Source organism: Catharus ustulatus, chromosome 34 (genome assembly GCF_009819885.2).
Source record: "Catharus ustulatus isolate bCatUst1 chromosome 34, bCatUst1.pri.v2, whole genome shotgun sequence".
NCBI classification, from domain to species: domain Eukaryota; kingdom Metazoa; phylum Chordata; class Aves; order Passeriformes; family Turdidae; genus Catharus; species Catharus ustulatus.
The window spans coordinates 600,835-628,749 of record NC_046254.1 but is presented as its reverse complement, the minus strand read 5'-3'; the positions used below and the strand labels follow the sequence as shown (position 1 = coordinate 628,749).

Sequence of the window (27,915 nt, the reverse complement as noted above, 5' to 3'; positions counted from 1 at the left end):
GGCATCCAAAATTCACCCAAAATCCCCCCAAAATCCCCCCAAAATCCCCATCCCATCCCCAAAAATCTGCACCAAAATCTTCCCAATTTCCCCAAAATCCCCCACCCCAAATTCCCCCAAATCCCCCAAATTCCTCCATCCCAAATCCCCCAAATTCCTCCATCCCAAATCCCCAAATTCCCTTTTTCCCTACCCCAAATCCCATCCCAAATCTTTTTTCCCCCATTCCCAAATCCCCCAAATTCCCCAAATTCTCCAAATTCCCCAAATTCCCCAAATTCTCCAATCCGCAAATTCCCCAAATTCCCCAATCCAAAATTCCCCAAATCCCCCAAATTCCCCACCCCAAATTCCCTCATTCACCATGGATTGAGCACCTGGGGGGGAAATTTGGGGTTTTTTGGGGGGGTCTCAGCGTCCTAAATCCCCCCTGAATCCCCCCAAAATCCCCATTAAATCCCCCATCCCATCCCCAAAAATCTGCCCCAAAATCGCTTCAATTTCTTCCATTCCCACCCCACAAATTCCCCCATTCCAAATCCCAAATCCCACCCCAAAACCCTTTTTCCCCCATCCCCAATTCCCCCAAAATGCCCCCAAAATTCCCCCCAAATTCTCCCATCCCAAATCCCAAATCCTGCCCCAAAATCCTTTTTCTCTCATCCCCAATTCACCTCAAATTTCCCCCAAATTTTCCCCAAATTCCCCAAAACTCCTCCATCTCAAATTCCCCTTTCCCCCCATCCCAATCCCCCAAATTCCCAAAATTTCCCCATTCCAAATCCTAAATCCCAAATCCTGCCCCAAAATCCTTTTTCCCCCTCATCCCCAAATCCCCCAAATCCCCCAAATTCCCCAAATCCCCCAAATTCCCCAAATTCCCCCAATCCCAAATTTCCCCATTCACCATGGATTGAGCACCTGGGGGGGAAATTTGGGGTTTTTTGGGGGGGGTCTCAGCGCCCCAAATCCCCCCCAAATCCCCCTCAAATCCCCCTCAAATCCCCAAAAATCTGCCCCAAAATCTCCCTGATTTTCTGTCATTCCCACCCCACAAATTCCCCAAATTCCCCCGTCCCAAATCCCACCCCAAAACCTTTTCCCCCCGTTCCCAAATCCCCTCATTTCCCTTCATCCTATTCCCCAAATTTTCTCCAAATTCCCCAATCCCAAATCCCCCAAATCCCCCAAATTCCTTCATCCCAAATCCCCCAAATTCCCCAAACCCTCCAATCCCCAAATCCCCCAAAATTCCCCCATCCCAAATCCCAAATCCCACCCCAAAATCTCCCTTTGTCCCCATCCCAAATTTCCCCAAATTTCCCCCAAATTCCCCCGTAATTCCCCCACCCCAAATTCCTCTTTTCCCCCATCCCAAATCCCAAATCCCACCCCAAAATCCTTTTTCCCCCATCCCCAAATCCCCCAAATTTCCCCAAATTCCCCCAAATTCCCCCATCCCAAATCCCAAATCCCGCCCCAAAATCCTTTTTCCCCCATCCTCAATTCCCCCCAAATTCTCCCAAATTCCCCCATCCCAAATTCCCCTTTTCCCCCATCCCAAATCCCAAATCCCAAATCCCACCCGAAATCCTTTTTCCCTCATCTCAAATTCCCCCAAATCCCACAAATTTTTCCCATCCCAAATCCCAAATCCCACCCAAAATCCTTTTTCCCCCATCCCCAATTCCCCCAAATTCCCCCAAAATTTTCTCCAAATCCTCCCCAAATTCCCCCATCCCAAATCCCACCCCAAAATTATTTTTCCTTCACCCCAAAATTCCCCAAAATTCCCCCATCCCAAATCCCATCCCGAATATTTTTTCTCCCCATTTATGGGATCGGGATTGGGGAATTTGGGGGAATTTGGGGGGAATTTGGGGGGAATTTGGGATGGAGGGAAAAGGATTTTGGGGTGGGATTTGGGATTTGGGATTGGGGAATTCTGGGGAGAATTTGTGGGATTGAGATGGGGGAATTTTGGGGAATTTGGGGAAATTTTGGGGGAATTTAGGGGAATTGGTGATGGAGGGAAAAGGATTTTGGGGCGGGTTTGGGATTTGGGATTGGGGAAATTTTGGAGGATTTTGGGGAATTGGGACGGGGGAATTTGGGGAGAATTTGGGAGAATTGGGAATGAGGGAATTTTTGGGGAATTTGGGAGAATTGGAGATGAGGGGGGAAAGATTTTGGGGCGGGATTTGGGATTTGGGATGGGGGAATTTGGGGGAATTTGGGGAATTTGTGGGGTGGGAATGACAGAAAATCAGGGAGATTTTGGGGCAGATTTTTGGGGATTTTGGGGAGATTTTGGGGTGCTGGGACCCCCCAAAAAACCCCAAATTTCCCTCCCAGGTGCTCAATCCGTGGATTTGGGGAATGGGGGAATTTGGGATTGGGGAATTTGGGGAATTTGGGGGAATTTGGGATGGGATTTGGGATTTGGGATGTGGAAAAGAGGGAATTTGGGATGGGGGAATTTTGGGGGATTTTGGGGGAATTGGGGACGGAGGGAAAAAGGTATTGGGGTGGGATTTGGGATTTGGGATGGGGGAAATGGGGGAATTTGGGGAAAAAATGAGAATTTCAGGGGAGAATTGGGAAAAAATGGGAATTTTGGGGGGAAAATGGGAATTTCGTGGGAAAAACTGGGAAAAATGGGAATTTTGGGGAACAAAATGGGAATTTGGGGGGAAAAACGGGAATTTTTTGGGAAAAAATTGGGAATTTTGTGGGGAAATCTGGGAAAAATGGGAATTTTTGGGAAAAAATGGGAATTTTGAGGGAAAAAAATGGAATTTTTAGGGAAAAAATGGGAATTTTGGGGAAAAAATGGGGATTTCGTGGGGAAATTTGTGGGAAATGGGAATTTGAGGGGAAAAAAAAGGGAATTTTGGGGGGAAAAATGGAAATTTCGTGGGAAAAACTGGGAAAAATGGGAATTTTGGGGAACAAAACGGGAATTTTTTGGGAAAAAATTGGGAATTTTGTGGGGAAATTTGGGAAAAATGGGAATTTTGGGGGAAAAATGGGAATTTTGGGGAAAAAATCAGTATTTTGGGGAAAAAATGGGAATTTGGGGGGAAAAAATTGGGAATTTTGTGGGGAAATTTGGGAAAAATGGGAATTTTGGGGAAAAATGGGAATTTTGGGGGAAAAAAATCAGTATTTTGGGAAAAAATGGGAATTTTGGGGAAAAATGGGAATTTTGGGGGAAAAAAAATCAGTATTTTGGGGAAAAAATGGGAATTTTTAGGGAAAAAATGGGAATTTGGGGGAAAAAAATGGGAATTTTGGGGAAAAAATGGGAATTTCGTGGGAAAAATGGGAATTTTGGGGAAAAAACAGGAATTTCGTGGGAAAATTTGGGGGAAATGGGAATTTTGGGGAAAAATGGGAATTTTTTGGGGAAAAATGGGAATTTCATGGGGAAATTTAAGAAAAATGGGAATTTTGGGAAACAAAATGGGAATTTTGGGGGAAAAATGAGAATTTCGTGGGGAAAAATTGGGAATTTCATGGGAAAATTTGGGAAAAATGGGAATTTTGGGAAAAATGAGAATTTTTGGGGAAAAAATGCGAATTTCGTGGGGAAAAACGGGAATTTCGTGGGAAATTAGGGGAAAACAGGAATTTTAGAGATAGAATTGGGAATAAATGGGAATTTTAGGAGAGAAATTAGGGGAAAAATGGGAAATTTCGTGGGAAATTTGAGAAAAATGAGAATTTTGGGGAAAAATGGGAATTTTGGGGGAAAAAATGGGAATTTCATGGGAAAAATTTGGGAAAAAAGGGAATTTTAGGGAATAAAACGCCCCAAATTTTTTTTTTTTTGTTCTCACCATCCTCCTCCTCGCGGTGGTTGCTCAGGGGCAGGGTGTAGATGGAGCGGGTCAGGGCCTGGGGGGGCTCCCCTCGGGAATTTTGGGGATTTTTGGGATTTTGGGGCCCGGAGCCGTTGGTGACCTCGAGGTGACAAAACCTCCCCGTGAACTGGGGGGGGCAGAGGCAGCGCTGGGGGTGGGCGCAGAGCCCCCCGTTCCTGCAGAGCAGCGGGCACAGCACTGCGGGGGGACACCCCGAAATATTAGAGAGGGATCCCCCACAAAAAAATCCTTAAAAAAACCCTAAAAAAAAATCCCAAAAAACAAAAAAATCCGGCCAGAATAACCCAAAAATCATCAAAAAACCCCAAATTCCCCCCCGTTCCTGCAGAGCAGCGGGCACACAACTGCGGGGGGACACCCCAAAATTAGGGGGAGGTCCCCAAAAAAAATCCTAAAAAAATCCCATTTAAAAATCCCAAAAAACCCCAAAAAACCGCTCAAAAAACCCCCAAAACCGTCAAAATAAACCCCCCAAAACCCCAAATTCCACCCCCGTTCCTGCAGAGCAGCGGGCACAGCACTGCGGGGGGGACACCCCAAAATATTAGAGAGAGCACCCCAAAAAAATCCTAAAAAAAAAACCTAAAAAAAATCCCCAAAAAAACCGCCCAAAATAACCCAAAAACCGTCAAAATAATCCCAAAAAAACCCAAATTCGCCCCCCGTTCCTGCAGAGCAGCGGGCACACGACTGCGAGGGGACACCCCCAAATTAGAGAGAGCACCCCAAAAAAAACCCCAAAAAAAATCCCATTAAAAAAACTCCAAAACCCAAAAAAAACCGCTCAAAAAACCCCAAAACCAACCCAAAATAACCCCAAAACAACCCCAAAAAACCCTCAAAGCTCCCCCAGTTATGGCACACAACTGCGGGGGGACACCCCAAAATTAGGGGGAACACCCCAAAAAAAATCCTAAAAAAATCCCATTAAAAAAACCCCAAAACCCAAAAAAAAACCAGGTCAAAATAACCCCAAAAAACGTAAAAAACAAAAAAAAAAAACCAAAAATCTCCCCCCCAGTTATGGCACAGGACTGCGGGGGGGACATCCCAAAATTAGGGAGAGATCCCCAAAAAAAATCCTAAAAAAAAACCCTAAAAACCCCAAAAACCCTAAAAAACCCGTCCAAAATAACCCAAAAATAACCCAAAAATAACCCAAAAACCATCAAAATAAACCCCCAAAAAATCCAAAAGTACCCCCAATTATGGCACAGAACTGCGGGGGGACACCCCAAAATATTAGGGAGAGATCCCCAAAAAAAACCCAAAAAAATCCCCCTAAAAAAACCCCAAAACCCAAAAAAACCGCTCAAAAAAACCCCAAAACCAGCCCAAAATAACCCTAAAACCATCAAAATAACAAAAAAAAAAAAAATCAAAAAGTCCCCCCCAAATTATGACACAGGACTGAGGGGGGACACCCCGGAATTAGAGAAAGCACCCCAAAAAAAATCCTAAAAAAATCCCATTAAAAAAAAACCCCAAAATCCGCCCAAAATAACCCCAAAAACCATCAAAATAAGCCTAAAAAACATCAAAATAACTCAAAAAAATCCAGAAATCCCCCCCAGTTATGGCACAGAACTGCGGGGGGGACACCCCGGAATTAGGGAGAGATCTCCAAAAAAATCCCAAAAAAATCCCATTAAAAAAAAACCCCAAAAACTCAAAAAAAATCCGCCCAAAATAACCCCCAAAATAACCAAAAAACATCAAAATAACCCCCAAAAAAACCTCAAAGTTCCCCCAATTAGGGCACACAACTGTGGGGGGACACCCCAAAATTAGAGAGAGCACCCCAAAAAAAAACCCTAAAAAAATCCCACTCAAAAACCCTAAAAACCCAAAAAAACCCGCTCGAAAAACCCCAAAAATAACTCAAAAACCCCCAAAAAACCCCAAAAATCCCCAAAATTTGGTGCCACCCCCACCAATTAAGACACAGAAATTAGGGGGGGACACCCCAAAATTAGGGACCCCTCCAAAAAAAAAACCCTAAAAAAAAACCCCAAAATACCCCAAATTTTGGGGGAATTTCAGGGTTTTTTCGCAGGAATTTTGGGGAGGGATTTCAGGGATTTGGGAATTTTTGGGTGGGGGTGTCCCAAATATTTGGAGGGGGTCCAAAAGGTGGATCCCAATTTTTAATTTTTGGGGGAGGGGTCCCCGAAATTTGGGAATTCCCAGAAATTTTTTGGGTCCAGGATATTTCGGGGGTGGGGGGGGGGTCCGAAGTGGATTTGAAATTTTTGGGGTGAGCTCGAGATTTGGCGGGGGGGGATCGAAAATGGATCCAGATTTTTTTGGGGGGGATCTAGAAAATTTTGGGGGGGTTCCAGAAATTTTTGGGGGTCCAGGACATTTTTGGGGGGTCCCAGCCCCATTTTTGGGGCTGATCCAGAACATTTTGGGGAGGGTCCTGGGTGAGATCCCGACATTTGGGGGTGACCCAAAGCGGGTCCAGATATTTTGGGGGGACTCCTTGAACATTTTTTGGGGTCTCCCTGACATTTTTTGGGGACTCCCTGACATTTTTTGGGGTCTCCAGACATTTTTTGGGGATTCCCTGACATTTTTTGGAGTGTCTCAGACATTTTTGGGGGGTCCCAGCCCCATTTTTGGGGCGGATCCAGAACATTTTGGGGAGGGTCCAGGGTGAGATCCCGACATTTGGGGGTGACCCAAAGCGGACTCAGATATTTTTAGGGGGGGTCCAGAACATTTTTTGGGGATTCCCTGACATTTTTTGGGGTATCCCAGAAATTTTTGGGGGTCCAGGACATTTTGGAGGGTCCCAGCCCCATTTTTGGGGCCGATCCAGAACATTTTGAGGAGGGTCCAGGATGAGATCCCGAAACTTAGGGGCGACCCAAAGTGGACCCAGATTTTTTTTTGGGGGGGTCCCTGAACTTTTTGGGGATTCCCTAACATTTTTTGGGGGGTCTAGGTCATTTTTTGGGGGTCCCTGACATTTTTTGGGTGTCCAGGACATTTTTTGGGGGGTCCCAGCCCCATTTTTGGGACCAATCCAGAACATTTTGGGGAGGGTCCGGGATGAGATCCCAACATTTGGGGTGACCCAAACCAACCCAGATTTTTTGGGATTCTCCCTGATATTTTTGGGGTCTCTTTGACATTTTTTAGGGACTCCCTGTAATTTTTTGGGGTGTCTCAGACATTTTTTGGGGTCTCTCTGACATTTTTGGGGGGTCCCAGTTCCATTTTTGGGGTCGATCCAGAACATTTTGGGGAGGGTCCGGGGGTAGATCCCGACATTTGGGGTGACCCAAAGTGGGTCCAGATATTTTTTGGGGGGTCCAGGACATCTTTAGGGGGATCCCAGAAATTTTGGGGGGGGGTCTCAGACAATTGGAGGGGGTCCAGAAAATTTTAGGGGTGTCCAGGACATTTTTGGGGGGTCCCAGCCCCATTTTTGGGGCCGACCCAGAACACTTTGGGGAGGGTCCAGGATGAGATCCCGACATTTAGGGGAGACCAAAGCGGACCCAGATATTTTTTGGGGGATTCCCTGAACTTTTTGGGGGACTCCCTGACATTTTTTGGGGTGTCTCAGACATTTAGGGGGGTCCCAGCCCCATTTTTGGGGCCGACCCAGAACATTTTGGGGAGGGTCCAGGGGGAGATCCCGAAATTTAGGGGAGTCCCAAAGCGGACCCAGATTTTTTGGGAGGGTCCAGGACATTTTGGGGGGGGTCTCTGACATTTGGGGGGGTCCAGAACATTTTTGGGGGATCCCGAAAATTTTTAGGGGGGTCCGGGACATTTTGGGGGGGGTCCCAGCCCCATTTTTGGGGCGGATCCAGAACATTTTGGGGAGGGTCCAGGATGAGATCCCAACATTTGGGGTGACCCAAAGCGGACCCAGATTTTTTGGGGAGACTCCTTGATATTTTTGGGGTCTCCCTGACATTTTTAGGGACTCCCTGACATTTTTTTGGGGTCTCCCTCACATTTTTTGGGGTGTCTCAGACATTTAGGGGGGTCCCCGTCCCATTTTTGGGGCTGACCCAGAACATTTTGGGGAGGGTCCAGGATGAGATCCCGACATTTAGGGGAGACCAAAACCGGATCCAAATTTTTTTGGGGTTCTCCCTGACATTTTTTGGGGACTCCTTGACCTTTTTTGGGGGGTCCCTGACATTTTTTGGGGTCTCAGACATTTTTGGGGGGTCCCAGCCCCATTATTGGGGCTGATCCAGAACATTCTGGGGAGGGTGCAGGGGGAGATCCCGACATTTGGGGTGACCCAAAGCGGACTCAGATATTTTTTGGGGACTCCCTGACATTTTTTGGGGACTCCCTGACATTTTTTGGGGTCTCCAGACATTTTTTGGGGTGTCCAGGACATTTTTGGGGTGTCTCAGACATTTTTGGGGGGTCCCAGCCCCATTTTTGGGGCGGATCCAGAACATTTTGGGGAGGGTCCAGGATGAGATCCCGACATTTATGGGGGACCCAAAGCGGACCCAGATTTTTTGGGGAGACTCCCTGATATTTTTGGGGTCTCCCTGACATTTTTAGGGATTCCCTGACATTTTTTTGGGGTCTCCCTCACATTTTTTGGGGTGTCTCAGACATTTAGGGGGGTCCCAGCCCCATTTTTGGGGCGGATCCAGAACATTTTGGGGAGGGTCCAGGATGAGATCCCAACATTTGGGGGGGACCCAAAGCGGACCCAGATTTTTTTGGGGGGGTCCCTGAACTTTTGGGGATTCCCTAACATTTTTTGGGGGGTCTAGGTCATTTTTTGGGGGTCCCTGACATTTTTTGGGGTGTCCAGGACATTTTTTGGGGGGTCCCAGCCCCATTTTTGGGGCCGATTCAGAACATTTTGGGGAGGGTCCAGGGTGAGATCCCAAAATTTGGGGTGACCCAAAGAGGACCCAGATTTTTTGGGGGGACTCCTTGAACATTTTTTGGGGTCTCCCTGACATTTTTTGGGGACTCCTTGATATTTTTGGGGTCTCCCTCACATTTTTTGGGGACTTCCAGACATTTTTTGGGGTCTCTCAGACATTTTTGGGGGGTCCCAGCCCCATTTTTGGGGCCGATCCAGAACATTCTGGGGAGGGTCCAGGATGAGATCCCAACATTTGGGGTTACCCAAAGCGGACCCAGATATTTTTTGGGAGGTTCCCTGATATTTTTTGGGGATTCCCTGACATTTTTTGGGGGATCCCAGAAATTTTTGGGGGTGTCCAGGACATTTTTTGGGGGTCCCAGCCCCATTTTTGGGGCCGATCCAGAACATTTTGGGGAGGGTCCAGAGTGAGATCCCGACATTTAGGGGAGACCAAAACCGGATCCAAATTTTTTTGGGGTTCTCCCCGATATTTTTGGTGTCTCCCTGACATTTTTTAGGGTCTCCCAGCCATTTTCGGGGGGTCCCCGCCCCGTTTTTGGGGCCCCCGGGGCCGGGCGGGCTCTGCCGGGGCCCCTCTGTTTATGTTGCGAATTCCCGGCGTTTTCCAGCGGGACCCGATGAGCTCATGGAGCTGCGTGGGTGGGATTGGGGCCCACCCTTCCCCCGAGCCCTAAAAAAACCCCGCCGGTCCTAAATAAAAAACTCCCCGATCCCAAAAACCTCTCCCCAAAAATCCGCGCTGGGGGCTGGAACCCCCACCCTAAAATAAAAAAGATTTTAAAATGATATTTGGGGAAATTTGGTTTTTTTGGTTTTGGTTTTTTTTTTTTTTTTTTTTTGGCAGCCCGGCCCTGAAAGTGCTCGTGGGGATTTTGGGAGATCGAAATGTTCTGGGATTTCCCCTCCTCGAGATCTCAAAATTCCCACAGCATTCCCCCCCCCCAAAAAAAAGGGAATTTTGGGGTGTTGGAGACCCCGCCCCAAATCCGTCCTGAACCCCAAAATTGTCCCCGTGTTCCCAAAAGGTCTCAAACCCCCTAAAATCCCAAATTCCTCCTGATCCCCAAATCCACTCCAATATCCCAAAATCCTCCTGCACCCCAATTTCATTCCTGTGCCCCAAAATTCTCCTGAACCCCAAATTTATTCCTGTATCCCAAATTCTTCCTGAACCCCAAAACCCCCGCAAATCCCAAAGATTCCCCCAAATTCGCCCCTCCCAAAATTTCAGGATCCAGATCCCCCCAAATCCCGACTCCTCAATATCCCAAACTCCTCCCTTCCAAGATCGCGGCGACCCCAAATCCCCCGAAATCCCAAAAATCCCCCCAAAATCTCAACCCAAATCCTCCAAAATCGCCCCAAAACCCCTCCAAAGTCCCTCCAAAATCCCCCGAAACCCCCCCACAATTCCCCCAAACCCCCTCAAATCCCCCCTAAACTCCCCAAATCCCACCCCAAACCTCCCCAAAATCTCTCCAAACCTTCCCAAACCCCCCCAAATCCCCCCAAAATCCCCCCAAACCCCCTCAATTCCCCCCAAATTTCCCCGAAACTCCCCCAGACTCCCCCCGAAACTTCCCCAAAATCCCCCAAAAACTCCTTAAATCCCCCCAAACTCCCCCAAAATCCCCACAAAATCCCCCCAAATCCCCCCAATTCCCCACAAACTCCCCCAAATCCCCCCAAACTGCCCCGAAACCCCCCCAAACTCCCCTAAAATCCCCCCGAAACCCCCTCAAACCCCCCCCAAATCCCCCAAAAATCCCCCAAAAACTCCCTAAATCCCCCCAATTCCCCCCAAAATCCCCCCCAAACGTTCCCAAACTCCCCCCAAATTCCCCCAAAAACTCCCTAAATCCCCCCGAAACCCCCCCAAAATCCCCCCAAATCCCCCCAAACCCCCTCAATTCCCCCCCAATTGCCCCAAACTCACCCGAAACCCCCTCAAAACCCCCCCAAATCCCCAAAAAATCCCCCCAAAACTCCCTAAATTCCCCCCAAACTCCCCCAAACTCCCCTAAAATCCCCCCAAAATCCCCCCAAAATCCCCCCAAAATCCCCCCAAATCCCCCTCAATTCCCCCCAAACCCCCCAAATCCCCCCCCAAAATCCCCCCAAACCCCTCCCCGCACTGACCGAGCCTGAAGCCGCTGCCCGGGGGGGGGTTCCGCCCGCTCTCGATCACCACGGTGCCGTTGTCGCCGCCTCTGTCGCCGCTGTCGCGACAGCCGGGCTGGCAGCGACCCCCGGGGCAGCAGCGGGGAGGGGGCGAGAAGCGAACGCGGAGCCGGGGGGGGCCGGGACCCCCGGGAGGGGCCAGGGGCGAGCCCGGGGCGAGCAGAGCCAGGACCGCGGCGAGCAGGAGAGACGGGGACATGGCCAGGGGGGACAGCGAGGGGACAGTGACACCGACAGGGGGGGACACGGACACGGACACGGACACGGACACGGGGGGACACGGAGGGAACCGCCCCGGGGTGGGGTCGGGGGGGGCGGGGAAACCCCCGGGGTGGGGCTGGAGCATCGGCCACCCCCCCTGGGTGTGGGGACAGGGGGGACACTGGGGACTTGGGGGGACATTGGGGGGGGGACATGGGGGGGACATTGGGGGGGACATTGGGGACATTGGGGGGACATTGGGGGGGGACATGGGGGGGACATTGGGGGGGACATTGGGGACATGGAGGGGACATGGGGGAACACGATTTGTCACACGGAGGGGACAGAAGGGACATGGGGGGGACAGAGGGGACATGGGGGGACATTGAGGACATTGGGGACACGGGGGGGACGTGGGGGGACACGGAGGGACGTGGGGGGGACATGGAGGGGACAAGATTTGTGACACGGGGGAGACACTCGGGACAGAGCGGGGGGGACACGGGGGGACACGAGGGGGGACATGGGGGGGACAAGGAGGGGGACATGCGGGTGACAAGAGGGGACAGATTGGGGGGCTCACGGGATGACAAAAGGGGACACTGGGGGGGTCAGGGGGTGACGAAGGGGGACACTGGAGGGGTCACGGGGGTGACACAGAGGGACACTGGGGGGGGTCAGGGGACACTGGGGGGGTGACGTGGGTGTCACCCCGCCCTCCCCTCCCCCCCCGTGCCGCACGTGCCACCGCGGGCGCTGCCGGGGTGGCGAGGAAATGCCAGCGGTGCCAGCCCGCCCCCGCGGGGCCGGCGACAACGGGGACAGCGGGGACACGGGATACTGGGGACACTGGGGATACTTGGGACACGGGATACTGGGGATAGGATACTGGGGACACTGGGGATACTGGCATACTGGGGACACTGCGGATACTGGGGATAGGATACTGGGGATACTGGGGACAGCCCGCCCCCGCGGGGCCGGCGACAACGGGGACAGCGCTGGGGACACTGGGGATATGATACTGGGGATAGGACACTGGGGATACTGGGATATGCGGATACTGGGGACACTGGGGACAGCCGGCCCCGCGGGGCCGGGGACAGCGGGGACAGCGCTGGGGACACTGGGGATACTGGGATACTGATACTGGGGATACTGGGGACACTGGGGACACTGGGACACTGGGGATACTGGGGATACTGGGGACACTGGGACACTGGGACACTGGGGATACTGGGGATACTGGGGACAGCCCGCCCCCGCGGGGCCGGCGACAACGGGGACAGCGCTGGGGACACTGGGAATACTGGGGATACTGGGGATACTGGGGATACTGGGGATACTGGGGATACTGGAGACACTGGGGATACTGGGGATACTGGGGATACTGGGGATACTGGGGATACTGGGGATACTGGGGACACGGGGTACTGTGTCGGCCCAGACTGGGGACAATGGGACAGCTTTTACTGGTGCCACTGGGAACCCTACCCCAGCCCATACTGGGGACACTGGGGACCTATCCCAGCCCATACTGGGGACACTGGGGATCTATCCCAGCCCATACTGGGGACACTGGGGATCTATCCCAGCCCATACTGGGGACACTGGGGATCTATCCCAGCCCATACTGGGGACACTGGTGCCAGCCCACACTGGTGCCGCTGGTGCAATCCCATACCGGGGATAATGGGGACACTGGTGCAATCCCATACTGGTGCCACCGGTGCCAGCCCATACTGGTGCCACTGGTGCCACTGGTGCCACTGGTGCCAGCCTATACTGGAGATAATGAGGACCTATCCCAGCCCACACTGGTGCCACCGGTGCCAGTCCATACTGGGCACACTGGGGACCTATCGCAGCCCATACTGGGGACACTGGGGACCTATCCCAGCCCATACTGGGGACACTGGGGACCTATCCCAGCCCTCACTGGTGCCACCAGTGCCACCGGTGCCAGCCCATACTGGGGATAATGGGGACCTATCCCAGCCCATACTGGGGATACTGGGGAACTATCCCAGTCCATACTGGGGACACTGGTGCCAGCCCTCACTGGTGCCACCGGTGCCAGCAGTGCCAGCCCATACTGGGGACACTGGTGCCACCGGTGCCAGCCCGTACTGGGGATAATGGGGACACTGGTGCAATCCCATACTGGTGCCACTGGTGCCAGCCCATACTGGGGACACTGGTGCCAGCCCATACTGGGGATACTGGGGACCTATCCCAGCCCCTACTGGGGACACCGGTGCCAGCCCATACTGGGGATACTGGGGACCTATCCCAGCCCCTACTGGGGACACCGGTGCCAGCCCATACTGGGGACACTGGGGAATTATCCCAGTCCATACTGGGGACACTGGTGCCAGCCCATACTGGGGATACTGGGGACCTATCCCAGCCCCTACTGGGGACACTGGGGACCTATCCCAGCCCCTACTGGGGACACTGGTGCAATCCCATACTGGGGATACTGGGGACCTATCCCAGCCCACACTGGTGCCACCGGTGCCAGTCCATACTGGGGACACTGGGGACCTATCCCAGCCCCTACTGGGGACACTGGGGACCTATCCCAGCCCCTACTGGGGACACTGGTGCCATCCCGTACTGGTGCCACCGGTGCCACCGGTGCCAGCCCCCCGCGGTGACCCCAGCCCAGCCCCGCTCCAGCTGCGGGCGGTGGGGGAGGGGACGGAAGGGGTGTGGGGGGGGTGTGGCCACCCCGTTGTCACCCGGGTGCCACCGGTGCCCGGGCCAGCAGGTTCCTCTGGCAGCGGCCACCGGAAGTGGCGCTGCCACAGCGATGCCACAGCGGTGTCACAGCGATGCCACAGCGGTGTCGCAGCGGTGCCACCCCAGCGTTGGCCGTGTCACCAAGTAGAGCTGGCACTGTCCCCTCCCCGCCCCAGCGCGGGGGCGCGGTCCTGGCCGGGGTCCCGCTGTCCTCGTGTCCTCTCTGTCCCCTCTGTCGCCGTGTCCTTCTGTCCCGTGTCTCCTCTATCCCCGTTGTCGCCGCTGTCCCCGTGTCCCCTCCGCCCGTCCCTTCGGTCCCCGTGGCCCCTCCGCCCGTCCCCTCTGTCCCCGTGTCCCCTCTGTCCCCGCTGTCCTCACTGTCCCCGTGTCCTCACTGTCCCCGTGTCCCCACTGTCCCCGTGTCCCCTCCGCCCGTCCCCTTTGTCCCCGTTGTCGCCGCTGTCCCCTCCCGGGCCGGATCCGGGCGGGAATTGCTGCGCCCTGACTCAGGCCGGGCTCAGCCGGAATTTCTGCCCCGGCCGCCCCTCCCTGGCCGGGATCGCCGGGATCGCCGGGGCCGGTGCCAATAAATCCCGGGACAGGAGCGGGATAGGAGCGGGACAGGGACAGGGACAGGCACGGGGACAGGGATGGAGCCGCTGGAGCTGCCCAGGGTAGGACTGGAGGGAACTGGGATGGGATTGGGAAACGGGATGGGATTGGGAAACGGGAACGCCCGTGCCAATAAATCCCGGGATGGGACTGGGATGGAACTGGGATTGTGAAATGGGATCTCCGGTGTCAATAAATCCCGGGACAGGACCGGGACAGGGACAGGGACAGGGATGGAGCCGCTGGAGATGGCCAAGGTAGGACTGGGGGAGACTGGGATGGGACTGGGATGGGATTGGGAAACGGGATGGGATTGGGAAACGGGATGGGATTGGGAAATGGGATCGCCGGTGCCGGTGTCAGGAAATCCCGGGATGGGACTGGGACAGGGATGGGGACAGGGACAGGGACAGGGATGGGGACAGGGATGGGATGGGGACAGGGACAGAGATGGGACAGGGACAGGGACAGGGGACAGGGATGAGGACAGGGATGAGGACAGGGATGGGACAGGGATGGGACAGGGATGGGACAAGGACAGGGACAGGGATGGGACAGGGATGGGGACAGGGACAGGGACAGGGATGGGGACAGGGACAGGGATAGGGACAGGGATGGGGACAGGGACAGGGACAGGGACAGGGACAGGGACAGGGACAGGGACAGGGACAGGGACAGGGACAGGGATGGAGCCACTGAGGCTGCCCAGGGTAGGACTGGGGTGGGATTGGGATCTCCACAGTGTCCCCATGGTGTCCCCAGGGTGTCCCCACAGTGTCCCTGTCCCCGCAGGGTTCCTGCTGCTCCTCGGGGCCGGGATTGTCCCCATGATGTCCCCAGGGCTGTCCCCATGATGTCCCCAGGGATGTCCCCAGGGCTGTCCCCATGATGTCCTCGTGTCCCCATGGTGTCCCCAGGGGTGTCCCCATGGTGTCCCTGTCCCCACAGGGTTCCTGCTGCTCCTCGGGGCCGGGGTTGTCCCCAGGGCTGTCCCCATGGTGTCCCCATGATGTCCCTGTCCCTGTCCCTGTCCCCACAGGGTGTCCCCAGGGGTGTCCCCATGATGTCCCTGTCCCTGTCCCTGTCCCTGTCCCTGTCCCTGTCCCTGTCCCTGTCCCTGTCCCCACAGGGTGTCCCCATGGTGTCCCTGTCCCTGTCCCCACAGGGTTCCTGCTGCTCCTCGGGGCCGGGGCTGTCCCCAGGGATGTCCCCAGGGCTGTCCCCAGGGCTGTCCCCATGATGTCCCTGTCCCCAGGGATGTCCCCAGGGGTGTCCCCATGGTGTCCCCAGGGATGTCCCCATGATGTCCCTGTCCCTGTCCCTGTCCCTGTCCCCACAGGGTGTCCCTGTCCCCCAGGGTGTCCCCAGGAGTGTCCCCATGATGTCCCTGTCCCTGTCCCTGTCCCCACAGGGTGTCCCTGTCCCCACAGGGTGTCCCCATGGTGTCCCTGTCCCTGTCCCCACAGGGTTCCTGCTGCTCCTCGGGGCCGGGGCTGTCCCCATGGTGTCTCCATGATGTCCCCATGGTGTCCCCAGGGCTGTCCCCATGATGTCCCTGTCCCTGTCCCCACAGGGTGTCCCCAAGGGTGTCCCCATGATGTCCCTGTCCCCACAGGGTTCCTGCTGCTCCTCGGGGCCGGGGCTGTCCCCAGGGCTGTCCCCAGGGGTGTCCCCAGGGGGGTGTGACGAGTGCGAGGCCTGGCTGGGCCCGGGGGGGTCCCCCCGGCCGTGTCCCCACGGAGCCCCCGGCGAGGGAGCAGCCCCAGAGCTCCGAGGTACGGCCTGATCCCAAATCCCAAATCCTGATCCCAAATCCCAAACCCTCAATCCTGATCCTGATCCCAAATCCCAATCCCAAACCCAAATCCTGATCCTGATCCCAAATCCCAAATCCTGAATCCTGATCCTGAATCCTGATCCTGATCCCAAATCCCAATTCCAAATCCTGATCCCAAATCCCAATTCCAAATCCTGATCCTGATCCCAAATCCCAAATCCTCAGTTCTGGTCCTGATCCCAAATCCCAAATCCTCAATCCTGGTCCTGATCCCAATCCCAATCCCAATCCCAATCCCAATCCCAAATTTTGATCCCAGAGCCCCCATGGAGGATGATGTGTACTGTCGCTGCCTGTCCCAATCCCAATCCCAAATCCCAATCCCAAATCCCTGATTTTGATCCATATCCCAAATCCCAGAGCCCCCCATGGACGATGACGTTTATTGTCCCAATCCCACTCCCAATCCCAGAGCCCCCCACGGAGGATGACGTGTACTGCCGCTGTCTGTCGCGCACCCTGTGCCACACGGCCACGCCCGTCACCGTCGGCTTCTACGCGCCCTGCGGCCACCGGCTGGAGAGCCTGCTGGCCAAGGTCACCGGTGCGTTTGGGAATTCGGGATTTGGGGTTTGGGATTTGGGGTTTGGGATCTGGGAATCCCTGCTGGCCAAGGTCACAGGTGGGTCAGGGTTTGGGTTTTGGGAATTCAGGATTTGGGGTGGTGATCTGGATTTGGGGTTTTTCTGTGCCCAGTGTTGTTTCCTGAGGGTTTCGGGTCTCTCATCGCAGTCCCCAGTCCCAAATTTCCATCCCAATCCCATCCAACCCAACTCAACTCATCCCATCCATTCCAACCCCAAATCCCAAATCCCAAATCCCAAATCCCAAATCCCAAATCTCATCCCAAATTCCATCCAACCCAACCCAACCCAACCTGACCCAACTCAATCCATCCCATCTCAACCCAACCATTCCATTCCAACCCAACTCAACCCAACCAAATCCAATCCAACTCAACCCAACCCAACCCAACTCAACCCATCCATTCCAACCCAACCCATCCCAACCCATCCAATCCCACATCCCATCCGAAATTCCAAATCTCATCTCAAATCCCATCCAACCCAACCCAACCCAACACAACCCAACCCAACTCAATGCAACACAACCCAACCCAACCCCAAATCTCATCCCAAATCCCACCCAACCCAACTCAACCCAACCCAATCCATCCCATCTCAACCCATCCATTCCATTCCAACCTAACCGAACCCATCCATTCCAACCCAACCCAACTCAACCCAACTCAACTCAATCCACCCCATCTCAACCCAACCCAACCCAACCCCAAATCTCATCCCAAATCCCACTCAACTCAACCCAATGCAATCCACCCCACCTCAACCCATCCATTCCATTCCAACCCAATCCAACTCAACCCATCCATTCCAACCCAACCCAACCCAAACCATCCAACCACAAATCCCATCCAAAATTCCAAATCTCATCTCAAATCCCATCCAACCCAACCCAACTCAACCCAACCCAACCCAACTCAACCCCACACAACCCAACACAACCCAACCTAATGCAACCCAACCCAACTCAACCCAAGTCAACCCAAGTCAACTCACCTCAACGTAACGCAATGCAACCCAACTCAACTCATCCCCAAATCTTATCCCAAATCCCGCCCAACCCAACTCAACCCCAAATCCCAAATCCAAATCCAACCCAACTCAACCCAACACAACCCATCCATTCCAACCCAACCCAATCCAACCCAACCCAACCCAACCCAACCCAACCCAACCCAACCCCAAATCTCATCCCAAATCCCACCCAACACAACTCAATCCACCCCATCTCAACCCAACCATTCCATTCCATTCCATCCCAACCCAACCCAACCCCAAATCTCATCCCAAATCCCACCCAAAACAACTCAATCCACTCCATCTCAACCCATCCATTCCACTCCAACCCACCCAACCCAACCCAACCCAACTGCAAATCTCATCCCAAATCCCACCCAACCCAACCCAATCCATTCCATTCCATTCCAACCCAACCCCAATGCCGTTGCCAGCCTTCATGCGGGAGGAGATGGCGCGACGCGAAGCCGCCGAGCTGCTCCGCGGCCACCGCAAGCCGCGCAGCCCCCACGGCTGGGGCCTGCTGGTGGCCCTGTGGCTCCTGGCCTTCTACGAGCCCGTGGTGACCGAGGGCCACCTGCGGCGCAAGAACCTGGAGTTCATCTTCATCCGCTTCAGCGCCTGGGAGTTCGAGGGCTGCGACAAGCTCTGGGCGGGGCTGGTGACCACGCTGTGCCAGAACATCCGGCAGCACTTCGGCGCTTTGCCGCTCAGCGTCTTCCACGTGCTGGGCTCGCGGCCGCGCTTCGCCTCCGGCTTCTCCCAGCGGGAGTGGGTGCTGAAGAAAGGGACCTGCCTGCGGCTCTGGGGGCTGCTGCTGGTGCTGGCCGTGGGCATCGCCATCCTGCTGGTGGCACTGCTGGTGCCGGGCATCAAGGACCACCACGCGCTCAAGGTGGTGGGCAGCGCCGTGGCGTCGCTGTCGGGCTCCTCGCTGGTCTTGGGGGCTTTGTCCATCCTCAAGAACTTCCTGGTGAGCGAGAAGAAGAAGATCGAGCGCTTGACCAACAGCGAGAGGTTCGCCGGGCAGTTGGGGTTCATGAGCAAGATCCGCGGCGAGGTGGAGGTGCTGGTGGATTTTTTGGCGTTCATGGAGGTGTTCGAGCGGCGCCGGCTGCGCGTGGTGCTGGAGATCACCAGCCTGGACCTCTGCTACCCGGAGAAGGTGGCCGGGGTGTTCAACGCCATGGCCACGCTGCTGTCGGACGCCAACGCGCCCTTCATCTTCGTGCTGGCCGTGGACCCCAGCGTGATCGTGCCGTGCCTGGAGCAGACGGGCTGCATGAAGGGGCTGGCGGATAACGGCTACCTGTACCTGAACCGCGCCGTCACGCTGCCCTTCTCCATCCCCGAGATGGGCGCCCGCTCCCGCCTGCGCAGCGTCGAGGCCGCCATCCAAACGCGCGAGGACCTCATGTACCGCATCATCGCCGGCAACGTGGCCAAAACCCGCCACGGCTGTTGTGGCGTCGTCGCCGCCGCGCCGGCGGTTCCTGGTTGGAAGGAGGTGGACGCCGAGGCGGTGCCGTGGATCCACGAGGCGTTCCGGTGTCTCCACGACGGTTCGGACGTTTTATCGCGGTACCTCCCGGAGAACGGCGCCAACGTGCGGCGCATCGTCAACACCATCCCCATCACGCTGCGGCTGCTGCTGCACCGCGCCGGCGGCGGTGGCGGCGGCACCCAAATCCTGTCCCCTCGCGCCGCGGCCGCCTGGGTGGTGCTGGCCGACCGCTGGCCCGGCCGCCTCAGCTGGACGCTGCAGTGCCTGGAGGACGCCGCGCACGACGCGACGCCGGCGCCGGGAGATTTCGGCAAATCCCTTTGGAGCATCTTCCAGGAGCACGCGGGCGAGCTGAGCGCGCTGCGGCAGCCGCTGGGCAAGGTGCTGAGTTTGGATTCCGACCCCGAGCTCTTCCGGGCGTTCCTGGCGCGGGATTTCCCCTTCAGCGCCGCCGAGGCGCGGCGGCTCCTCGGCGTCACCGTCAATCTGGACCATTCCATCCGGCACCAGATGGGGTTGCTGCGGGCGCTGGGTCGGATCGGCAAAGTCGCGGTCGTGCCAGTGTCCAGGGGGGTGCAGTGCCCCTGAGACACGCGGGGTTTGGGGGTTTTGGGGATTATTTGGGGATTATTTGGGATTATTTTGGAGATTATTTGTGAGTTTTTGGGATTGTTCGGGATTTTTGGGGAATATTTCGGATTATTTTGGGGGGATTTGGGGGGATTATTTGGCCTTTTTTGGGATTTTTTGGGATTGTTTGGGATTATTTGGGATTATTTTGGAGATTTTTGGGGGATTTTTGGGGATTATTTGGGAATTTATTTTTATTTTTGCGTATTATTTGGGATTTTGAGGATCATTTGGGATTATTTTTTGTGATTATTTGGGGATTCTCTGGGATTTTTGGGGATTATTTGGGATTTTTTGGGATTGATTGGGATTTTTTGGGGGATTTTTTGGGATTTTTTTTATTTTTAGGGATTTTGGGGGATTATTTGGGATTTTTTGGGATTATTTGGGATTTTTTGGGATTTTTGAGGATTATTTGGGATTATTTTGGGGATTTTGGGGGGATTTTTTGGGATTGTTTGGGATTTTTGAGTATTTTTTGGGATTTTTTTGGGGATTATTTTGGATTTTGCGGGGATTTTTTTGGAGTTTTTTTGATTTTTTGGGGATTTTTTTCGGGATTTTTTAGGATTATTTGGGATTATTTTGGGGATTTGAGGGGGATTTTTGGGGATTATTTGGGGATTTTTTAAAATTATTATTTGGGATTCTTTGGGATTATTTTTTTTTTGGGGGGGGGATTCTTTGGGATTTTTCTGGGATTATTCGGGATTTTTTTTTTTTTATTTGGGGGGATTTTGGGGGATTATTTGGGATTATTTGGGGGGTTATTTGGGATTTTTGGTAGATTTTTTTTTTATTATTTTGAGGATCATTTTGGGGATTTGGGGGGATTTTTTGGGGCAGAATGGGAATGAGGAATTCTGGAGTTTTATCCCAGAATTGTGGGAGGGGACTGGGATGATCCAGAGGGAATTCTGGGTTTTAATTCCCAGGATTTTGATTCTGAGAAGTGCTGGAGGAGACTGGGAGGATCCAGGAGGAAATTCCAGGATTTTATTCCTGGGATTTTGGTCCTGAGAGGGGACTTGGAATATCCAGAGGAAATTCCAGGATTTTATTTCTGGTTTTTTTTGAGATGTTGCAGGGGTTTGGGAAGGGAATTCCTGATTTTTATTCCCAGTTTTTTGTCCCTGGGAGTATCCCAAAGCTCCAGGAATTCCAGGGAATTCCAATCCCTGCAGGGAATTCCCAACCCCGAGACATTTTTGGGATTTGTCCCCAAAATTTGGGAGGGAAAATTGGGAAGGAAAATCAGGGAAATCCCCCCACCACCCCACAAAAAGCCCCAAATTTGGGCAATTCCCAAATCCCATCCCACAAAAAAAAATTCCCAGGAAAACCTCCCTGGGATCATCCCCCAATAAATCAAATTCCACCCCTGGCTCTGTGCTTTTTTTGGGAATTTTTTGGGGTTTTTTTGATTTTTGCCAGGATTTCCCAGACAAATAAATCAAATTCCACCCCTGGTTCTGTGGGTTTTTTGGGGAATTTTTGGGGTTTTTGGGGATTTTTGGGATTTTTGCCAGGATTTCCCAGATTATCCCCCAATAAACCAAATTCCAGTCCTGGCTCTGTGCTTTTTTGGGGTTTTTGGGGATTTTTTGGGTTTTTTGGGATTTTTTGGGATTTCTGCCAGGATTTCCCAGGATCATCCCCCAATAAACCAAATTCCAGTCCTGGCTCTGTGGTTTTTTTGGGGATTTTTTGGGATTTTTGGGGTTTTTTGGGGATTTTTTGGGATTTTTGGGATTTCCCAGTCAAATAAATCAAATTCCAGCCCTGGTTCTGTGCTTTTTTGGGATTATTTTGGGGGTTTTGGGGTTTTTTGGGGATTTCTGCCAGGATTTCCCAGGATCATCCCCCAACAAACCAAATTCCAACCCTGGCTCTGTGCTTTTTTTGGGGATTTTTGGGGTTTTTTTGGGGATTTCTGCCAAGATTTCCCAGGATCATCCCCCAATAAACCAAATTCCAGTCAAGGCTCTGTGTTTTTTTGGGATTTTTTGGGATTTTTTGGGTTTTCTGGGGATTTTTTTGGATTTTTGGGATTTCCCAGTCAAATAAATCAAATTCCAGCCCTGGTTCTGTGCTTTTTTGGGTAATTTTTTGGGGTTTTTGGGATTTTTTTGGGATTTCTGCCAGAATTTCCCACCTGTTCCAAGTTGGGTTTTATTTATTTTTTTTTTGGGGGGATCTTTACCCCCTCCCCACCCCTCCCCAAACCCACAAACCCCCAAACTCCCGGAAAATTCCAAGATGAGCCCCCAAAAAGAGGGCGGGTGACGAATGCAGAATTCCTTTAATTAGAAAACAGCCGTTAACAAAAATTCCACCACGGGGAAAGAAGAAACGAAGGGAAAACACCAAAAAAAAAAAAACAAAAATAGGGAAAAGACAAAAAAAAAACCCCAAAATCAAAGCCCAAGAAACACCAGCGAAAATTCCCAGCTGGAATATCGGGAACATCCCCCCGGAATTCCGATCCCCAGCCCCGCAGCTCCCTGAAAAGATTTTATTGCACTTGAGAAAGAAAAGCGACCCCCAGGGAATTCCCCGGGAAATTCCAGGAAAATTTCAGGAATTCCGGGCTGGATTCGCTGGATCCTCCCCTTCCCTCTTTTTTTTTTTTATTTTTAGGGAAATTTGGGATGATTGAGGAATTCCAGCCCCTCCCTTCTCCCCTTTTTTTCCACCTTTTCCCCGGGAATTCTGCAGCTGGTGATAAATAGAGACAGGAAAAAAACAAAAAAAAATTCCCAAAGAAACCCAAAAAAGCAGCGAGGAAGGGAAATTAAAAATAAATAAAGCAGCCATCCCGGGATTATTTTTTTGTTTTTTGTTTTGTTTTTTTTTTTAGGGACGGAATTCCCAAATTCCCGCCTGCTCCGGCCGGTCCCGGTCCCTGCAGTGCCCGAGCCGAGCCCCGGAAAAACCGGGAAAAAAACCGGGAAAAAAAATCGGGAAAAATCCGTTTGGTTGGGTTTTTGTGTTTCTGGTTTCTGTCGTTTTTTTTTTCTTTTCCAAAGAAAAGTCCCGAAAATCCCGAGGTTTGGTTGGAATCTTGTGCGGAGAGGGAGGAGGGGAAAGCGCCGGAGCTTCCCCTGCCAGGACCTGTGGGGAGAGCGGGAAGGACGGGGATGGAATTCCTGGAATTCCTGGGTTTTCCTGGGTCAGAATTCCCGGGTTTTCCACGATTATCCCGGGTCAGAATTCCCGGGTTTTCCAAGGACAGAATTCCCGGGTTTTCCAGGATTATCCCGGGTTTTCCTGGGTCAGAATTCCCGGGTTTTCCCGGGCCAGAATTCCCAGGTTTTCTGGGATTATCCCAGGTTTCCCCGGGACAGAATTCCTGGATATTCGTGGGGCAGAATTCCCGGGTTTTCCCGGGTCAGAATTCCCGGATTTTCCAGGATTATCCCGGGTTTTTCTGGGCCAGAATTCCCGGATTTTCCAGGGACAGAATTCCTGGAATTCCCAGGTTTTCCCGGGTTTTCCTGGGCCAGAATTCCCGGGTTTTCCAGAATTATCCCGGATTTTCCAGGGACAGAATTCCTGGAATTCCCAGGTTTTCCCGGGTTTTCCTGGGCCAGAATTCCCGGCTTTTCCAGGATTATCCCAGGCCAGAATTCCCGGGTTTTCCAGGATTATCCCAGGTCAGAATTCCCGGGTTTTCCTGGGCCAGAATTCCCAGGTTTTCCAGGATTATCCTGGGTTTTCCTGGGTTCAGAATTCCCTTTTTTTTTCTGGGTTCAGAATTCCCAGATTTTCCAGGATTTCCCTGGGGCAGAATTCCCGGGTTTTCCCAGGTTCAGAATTCCCGGATTTTCCAAGATTATCCCGGGTTTTCCTGGAACAGAATTCCTGGGTTTTCCAGGATTATCCTGGGCCAGAATTCCCGGGTTTTCCTGAGCCAGAATTCCCGGGTTTTCCAGGATTATCCCGGGTTTTCCTCAGTCAGAATTCCTGGGTTTTTCCAGGTTCAGAATTCCCGGATTTTCCCATCTTTTTCAGGATTATCCTGGGCCAGAATTCCCAGCTTTTCCAGGATTATCCCGGGTTTTCCTGGATCAGAATTCCCGGATTTTCCCAGGTTCAGAATTCCCAGGTTTTCCAGGATTATCCCGGGTTTTCCCGGGTAAGAATTCCCGGGTTTTCCCAGGTTCAGAATTCCCAGGTTTTCCAGGATTATCCCGGGCCAGAATTCCCGTATTTTCCTGGGCCAGAATTTCCAGATTTTCCAGGATTATCTCAGGTTTTCCTGGGCTAGAATTCCCGGGTTTTCCAGGATTATCCCAGGTTTTCCCGGGTCAGAATTCCCGGGTTTTCCAGGATCTTCCTGGCCAGAATTCCCAGGATTATCCCAGGGCAGAATTCCCGGGTTTTCCAGGATTATCCCAGGTCTTCCCGGGTCAGAATTCCTGGATATTCCTGGGGCAGAATTCCCGGGTTTTCCTGGATTATCCCAGGTCAGAATTCCCGGGTTTTCCACGATTATCCCGGGTTTTCCCAGGTTCGGAATTCCCAGGTTTTCCCAGATATTTCCCAGATATTTTCCCATCTTTTCTTGGCTATTTCCCAAATATTTCCCAGATGTCTTTTCCCATCTTTTCCCGCCTTTTCCCAGTTATTTCCTGGATATTTCCCAGATATTTCCCATCTTTTCCCAGGGCAGAATTCCCATCTTTTCCCAGATATTTTCCCAGATATTTCCTGGACATTTCCCAGATATTTTCCCAGATATTTTCCTGGATATTTCCCAGCTTTTCCCCAGTTTTTCCCAGATATTTCCTGGATATTTCCCATCTTTGTCCAGGGTAGAATTTCCATCTTTTCCTGGCTATTTCCTGAATATTTCCCAGACATTTCCTGTACATTTCCCAGCTATTTCCCAGATATTTCCTGGACATTTCCCATCTTTGTCCAGGGCAGAATTCCCCTCTTTTCCTGGACATTTCCCAGCTATTTCCTGGATGTCCTTTCCTGTATTTTCCCAGATATTTCCTGGCTATTTTCCCATGTTTTCCTGGCTATTTCCTGGCTATTTCCTGGTTATTTCCCAGCCATTTCCTGACTATTTCCCAGTTCTTTCCCAGATATTTCCCAGATGTCTTTTCCTGTCTTTTCCCAGATATTTCCCAGATGTCTTTTCCTGTCTTTTCCCAGATATTTCCCAGCCATTTCCCGGCTATTTCCCGGATGTCTTTTCCTGTCTTTTCCCAGATATTTCCCAGCTATTTCCCCATCTTTTCCCAAGGCACAATTCCCATCTTTTCCCAGCTATTTCCCATTTTTTCCCAGGGCAGAATTCCCATCTTTTTCTTGGCTATTTCCTGGCTATTTCCCAGCCATTTCCCAGTCATTTCCCTGCTATTTCCCCATCTTTTCCCAGATATTTCCTGGCTGTTTTCCCATCTTTTCCCAGCCATTTCCTGGTTATTTCCTGGTTATTTCCCAGATATCTTTTCCTGTCTTTTCCCAGATATTTCCTGGATATTTCCCCATTTTTTCCCAGCTATTTCCTGGATGTCCTTTCCTGTCTTTTCCCAGATATTTCCTGGCTATTTCCCCATCTTTTCCCAGATATTTCCTGGATACTTCCCAGCTCTTTCCCAGCTATTTCCCAGATGTCTTTTCTTGTCTTTTCCCAGATATTTCCCAGCTATTTCCCATTTTTTCCCAGGGCAGAATTCCCATCTTTTCTTGGCTATTTCCCAGCTATTTCCCAGCCATTTCCTGGATATTTCCCCATTTTTTCCCAGATATTTCCTGGATATTTCCCCCTCTTTTCCCAGCTATTTCCCAGCTATTTCCTGGATGTCCTTTCCTATCTTTTCCCAGATATTTCCTGGCTATTTCCCAGCCATTTCCCAGTCATTTCCCTGCTATTTCCCCATCTTTTCCCAGATATTTCCTGGCTACTTCCCCATTTTTTCCCCAAATATTTCCTGGCTATTTTCCCATCTTTTCCCAGCCATTTCCTGGCTATTTCCTGGTTATTTCCCAGATATCTTTTCCTGTCTTTTCCCAGCTATTTCCTGGTTATTTCCCCACATTTTCCCAGATATTTCCTGGATATTTCCCCCTCTTTTCCCATCTTTTCCCAGATATTTCCTGGCTACTTCCCCATTTTTTCCCAGATATTTCCTGGCTATTTTCCCATCTTTTCCCAGCCATTTCCTGGTTATTTCCTGGTTATTTCCCAGATATCTTTTCCTGTCTTTTCCCAGATATTTCCTGGATATTTCCCCATTTTTTCCCAGATATTTCCTGGATATTTCCCCCTCTTTTCCCAGCTATTTCCCGGCTATTTCCTGGATGTCCTTTCTTATATTTTCCCAGATATTTCCTGGCTATTTCCCAGATATTTCCTGGCTATTTCCCAGATATTTCCTGGATACTTCCCAGTTCTTTCCCAGCTATTTCTCGGATGTCTTTTCCTGTCTTTTCCCAGATATTTCCAATCTTTTCCCAGGGCAGAATTCCCATCTTTTCCCAGATATTTCCTGGATGTCCTTTCCTATCTTTTCCCAGATATTTCCTGGATATTTCCCCCTCTTTTCCCAGCTATTTCCCAGCTATTTCCTGGATGTCCTTTCTTATATTTTCCCAGATATTTCCTGGCTATTTCCCAGCCATTTCCCTGCTATTTTCCCATCTTTTCCCAGTCATTTCCCAGCCATTTCCCATCTTTTGCCGTCCATTTCCTGTCCATTTCCCGTCCATTTCCCATCTTTTCCCAGCCATTTCTGGGCCATTTCCCATCCATTTCCCAGCTATTTCCTGGATGTCATTTCCCATCCATTTCCCGTCCATTTCCCATCCATTTCCCATCCATTTCCCGTCCATTTCCCATCCATTTCCCGGCCATTTCCTGTCCATTTCCCATCTTTTCCCATCCATTTCCCATCCATTTCCCGTCCATTTCCCGTCCATTTCCCGTCCGTCTCTCCCCGGCCGCGGTTCCCGGTTCCCACCTGGGCTCAGCGCGGCTCCGGCGCCGTGTCCTGGCTCGCCTCCAGCAGCAGCTCCTGCAGCTCCTGCTCGTTCCTGGAGCAGCTCAGCTCTGGAAAACACGGCACAGGGAACATTCCGGAACTCCTGGGCACCAACCCGGGGCTCATCACAATTTTCCCTCATTTATTCCCGGTTTTTTATCCCAATTCCTGGGTTTCTTCCCAGTTTTTCCTGATTTATTCCCAATTTTTCCTGATTTATTCCCACTTTTTATCCCAATTCCTGCTCCTTTTCCCAGTTTTTCCTGATTTATTCCCATTTTTCATTGTAATCCCTTGGAACCCCCAGGAATTTGGGATCTCAGGAATTTGGGATCTCAGGAATTTGGGATCTCAGAACCCTCAGGAATTTGGGATCTCAGGAATTTGGGATCTCAGAACCCTCAGGAATTTGGGAGCTCAGGAATTCGAGATCTCAGGAATTTGAGATCTCAGTAATTTGGGATCTCAGGAATTTGGCATTTCAGGAATTTGGGATTTCAGGAATTTGGGATCTCAGGAATTTGGGATCTCAGGAATTTGAGATTTCAGGAATTTGGGATCTCAGAATCCTCAGGAATTTGGGATTTCAGGAATTTGGGATTTCAAGAATTCAGGATCTCAGAATCCTCAGGAATTTGAGATTTCAGGAAATTGGGATTTCAGGAATGTGGGATGTCAGGAATTTGGGAGCTCAGGAATTTGGGATCTCAGGAATTTGGGATCTCAGAACCCTCAGGAATTTGGGATCTCAGAAATTCAGGATCTCGGAATCCTCAGGAATTTGAGATTTCAGGAATTTAGGATCTCAGGAATTTGGGATCTCAGAACCCCCAG

At 52.0% G+C, this 27,915-nt stretch overlaps 3 protein-coding genes across 4 annotated transcripts in view; 1 reads left to right on the top strand and 2 right to left on the bottom strand.

The window, feature by feature from the left end:
• Positions 1–11,155, bottom strand: part of LTBP4 (latent transforming growth factor beta binding protein 4) — a 62,931-nt gene extending 51,776 nt beyond the window's left edge. Inside the window, exons 1-2 of the mRNA XM_033083868.1 lie at positions 10,915–11,155; positions 3,843–4,064 (exon numbers count right to left, since the gene is read on the bottom strand). Coding sequence (XP_032939759.1) covers positions 3,843–4,064; positions 10,915–11,155 — 463 coding nt within the window. The remainder of the gene's footprint in view (positions 1–3,842; positions 4,065–10,914) is intronic.
• A 5,571-nt stretch (positions 11,156–16,726) lies between these two features.
• NKPD1 (NTPase KAP family P-loop domain containing 1) lies at positions 16,727–20,043 on the top strand. Its single transcript, XM_033083867.1, has 2 exons — positions 16,727–16,895; positions 18,384–20,043. The coding sequence occupies exons 1-2, from the start codon at positions 16,727–16,729 to the stop codon at positions 20,039–20,041; spliced, it is 1,827 nt and encodes a 608-aa protein (XP_032939758.1). The 3' UTR covers positions 20,042–20,043.
• A 2,844-nt stretch (positions 20,044–22,887) lies between these two features.
• PPP1R37 (protein phosphatase 1 regulatory subunit 37) overlaps positions 22,888–27,915 on the bottom strand; it is a 40,139-nt gene continuing 35,111 nt past the window's right edge. For both annotated transcript variants that reach the window (XM_033083901.2, XM_033083902.2), the window contains 2 exons: positions 27,061–27,149; positions 22,888–23,197 (listed from right to left, as the gene is read on the bottom strand). In XM_033083901.2, coding sequence (XP_032939792.1) covers positions 27,067–27,149 — 83 coding nt within the window. In that variant the 3' untranslated portion in view covers positions 22,888–23,197; positions 27,061–27,066. The remainder of the gene's footprint in view (positions 23,198–27,060; positions 27,150–27,915) is intronic.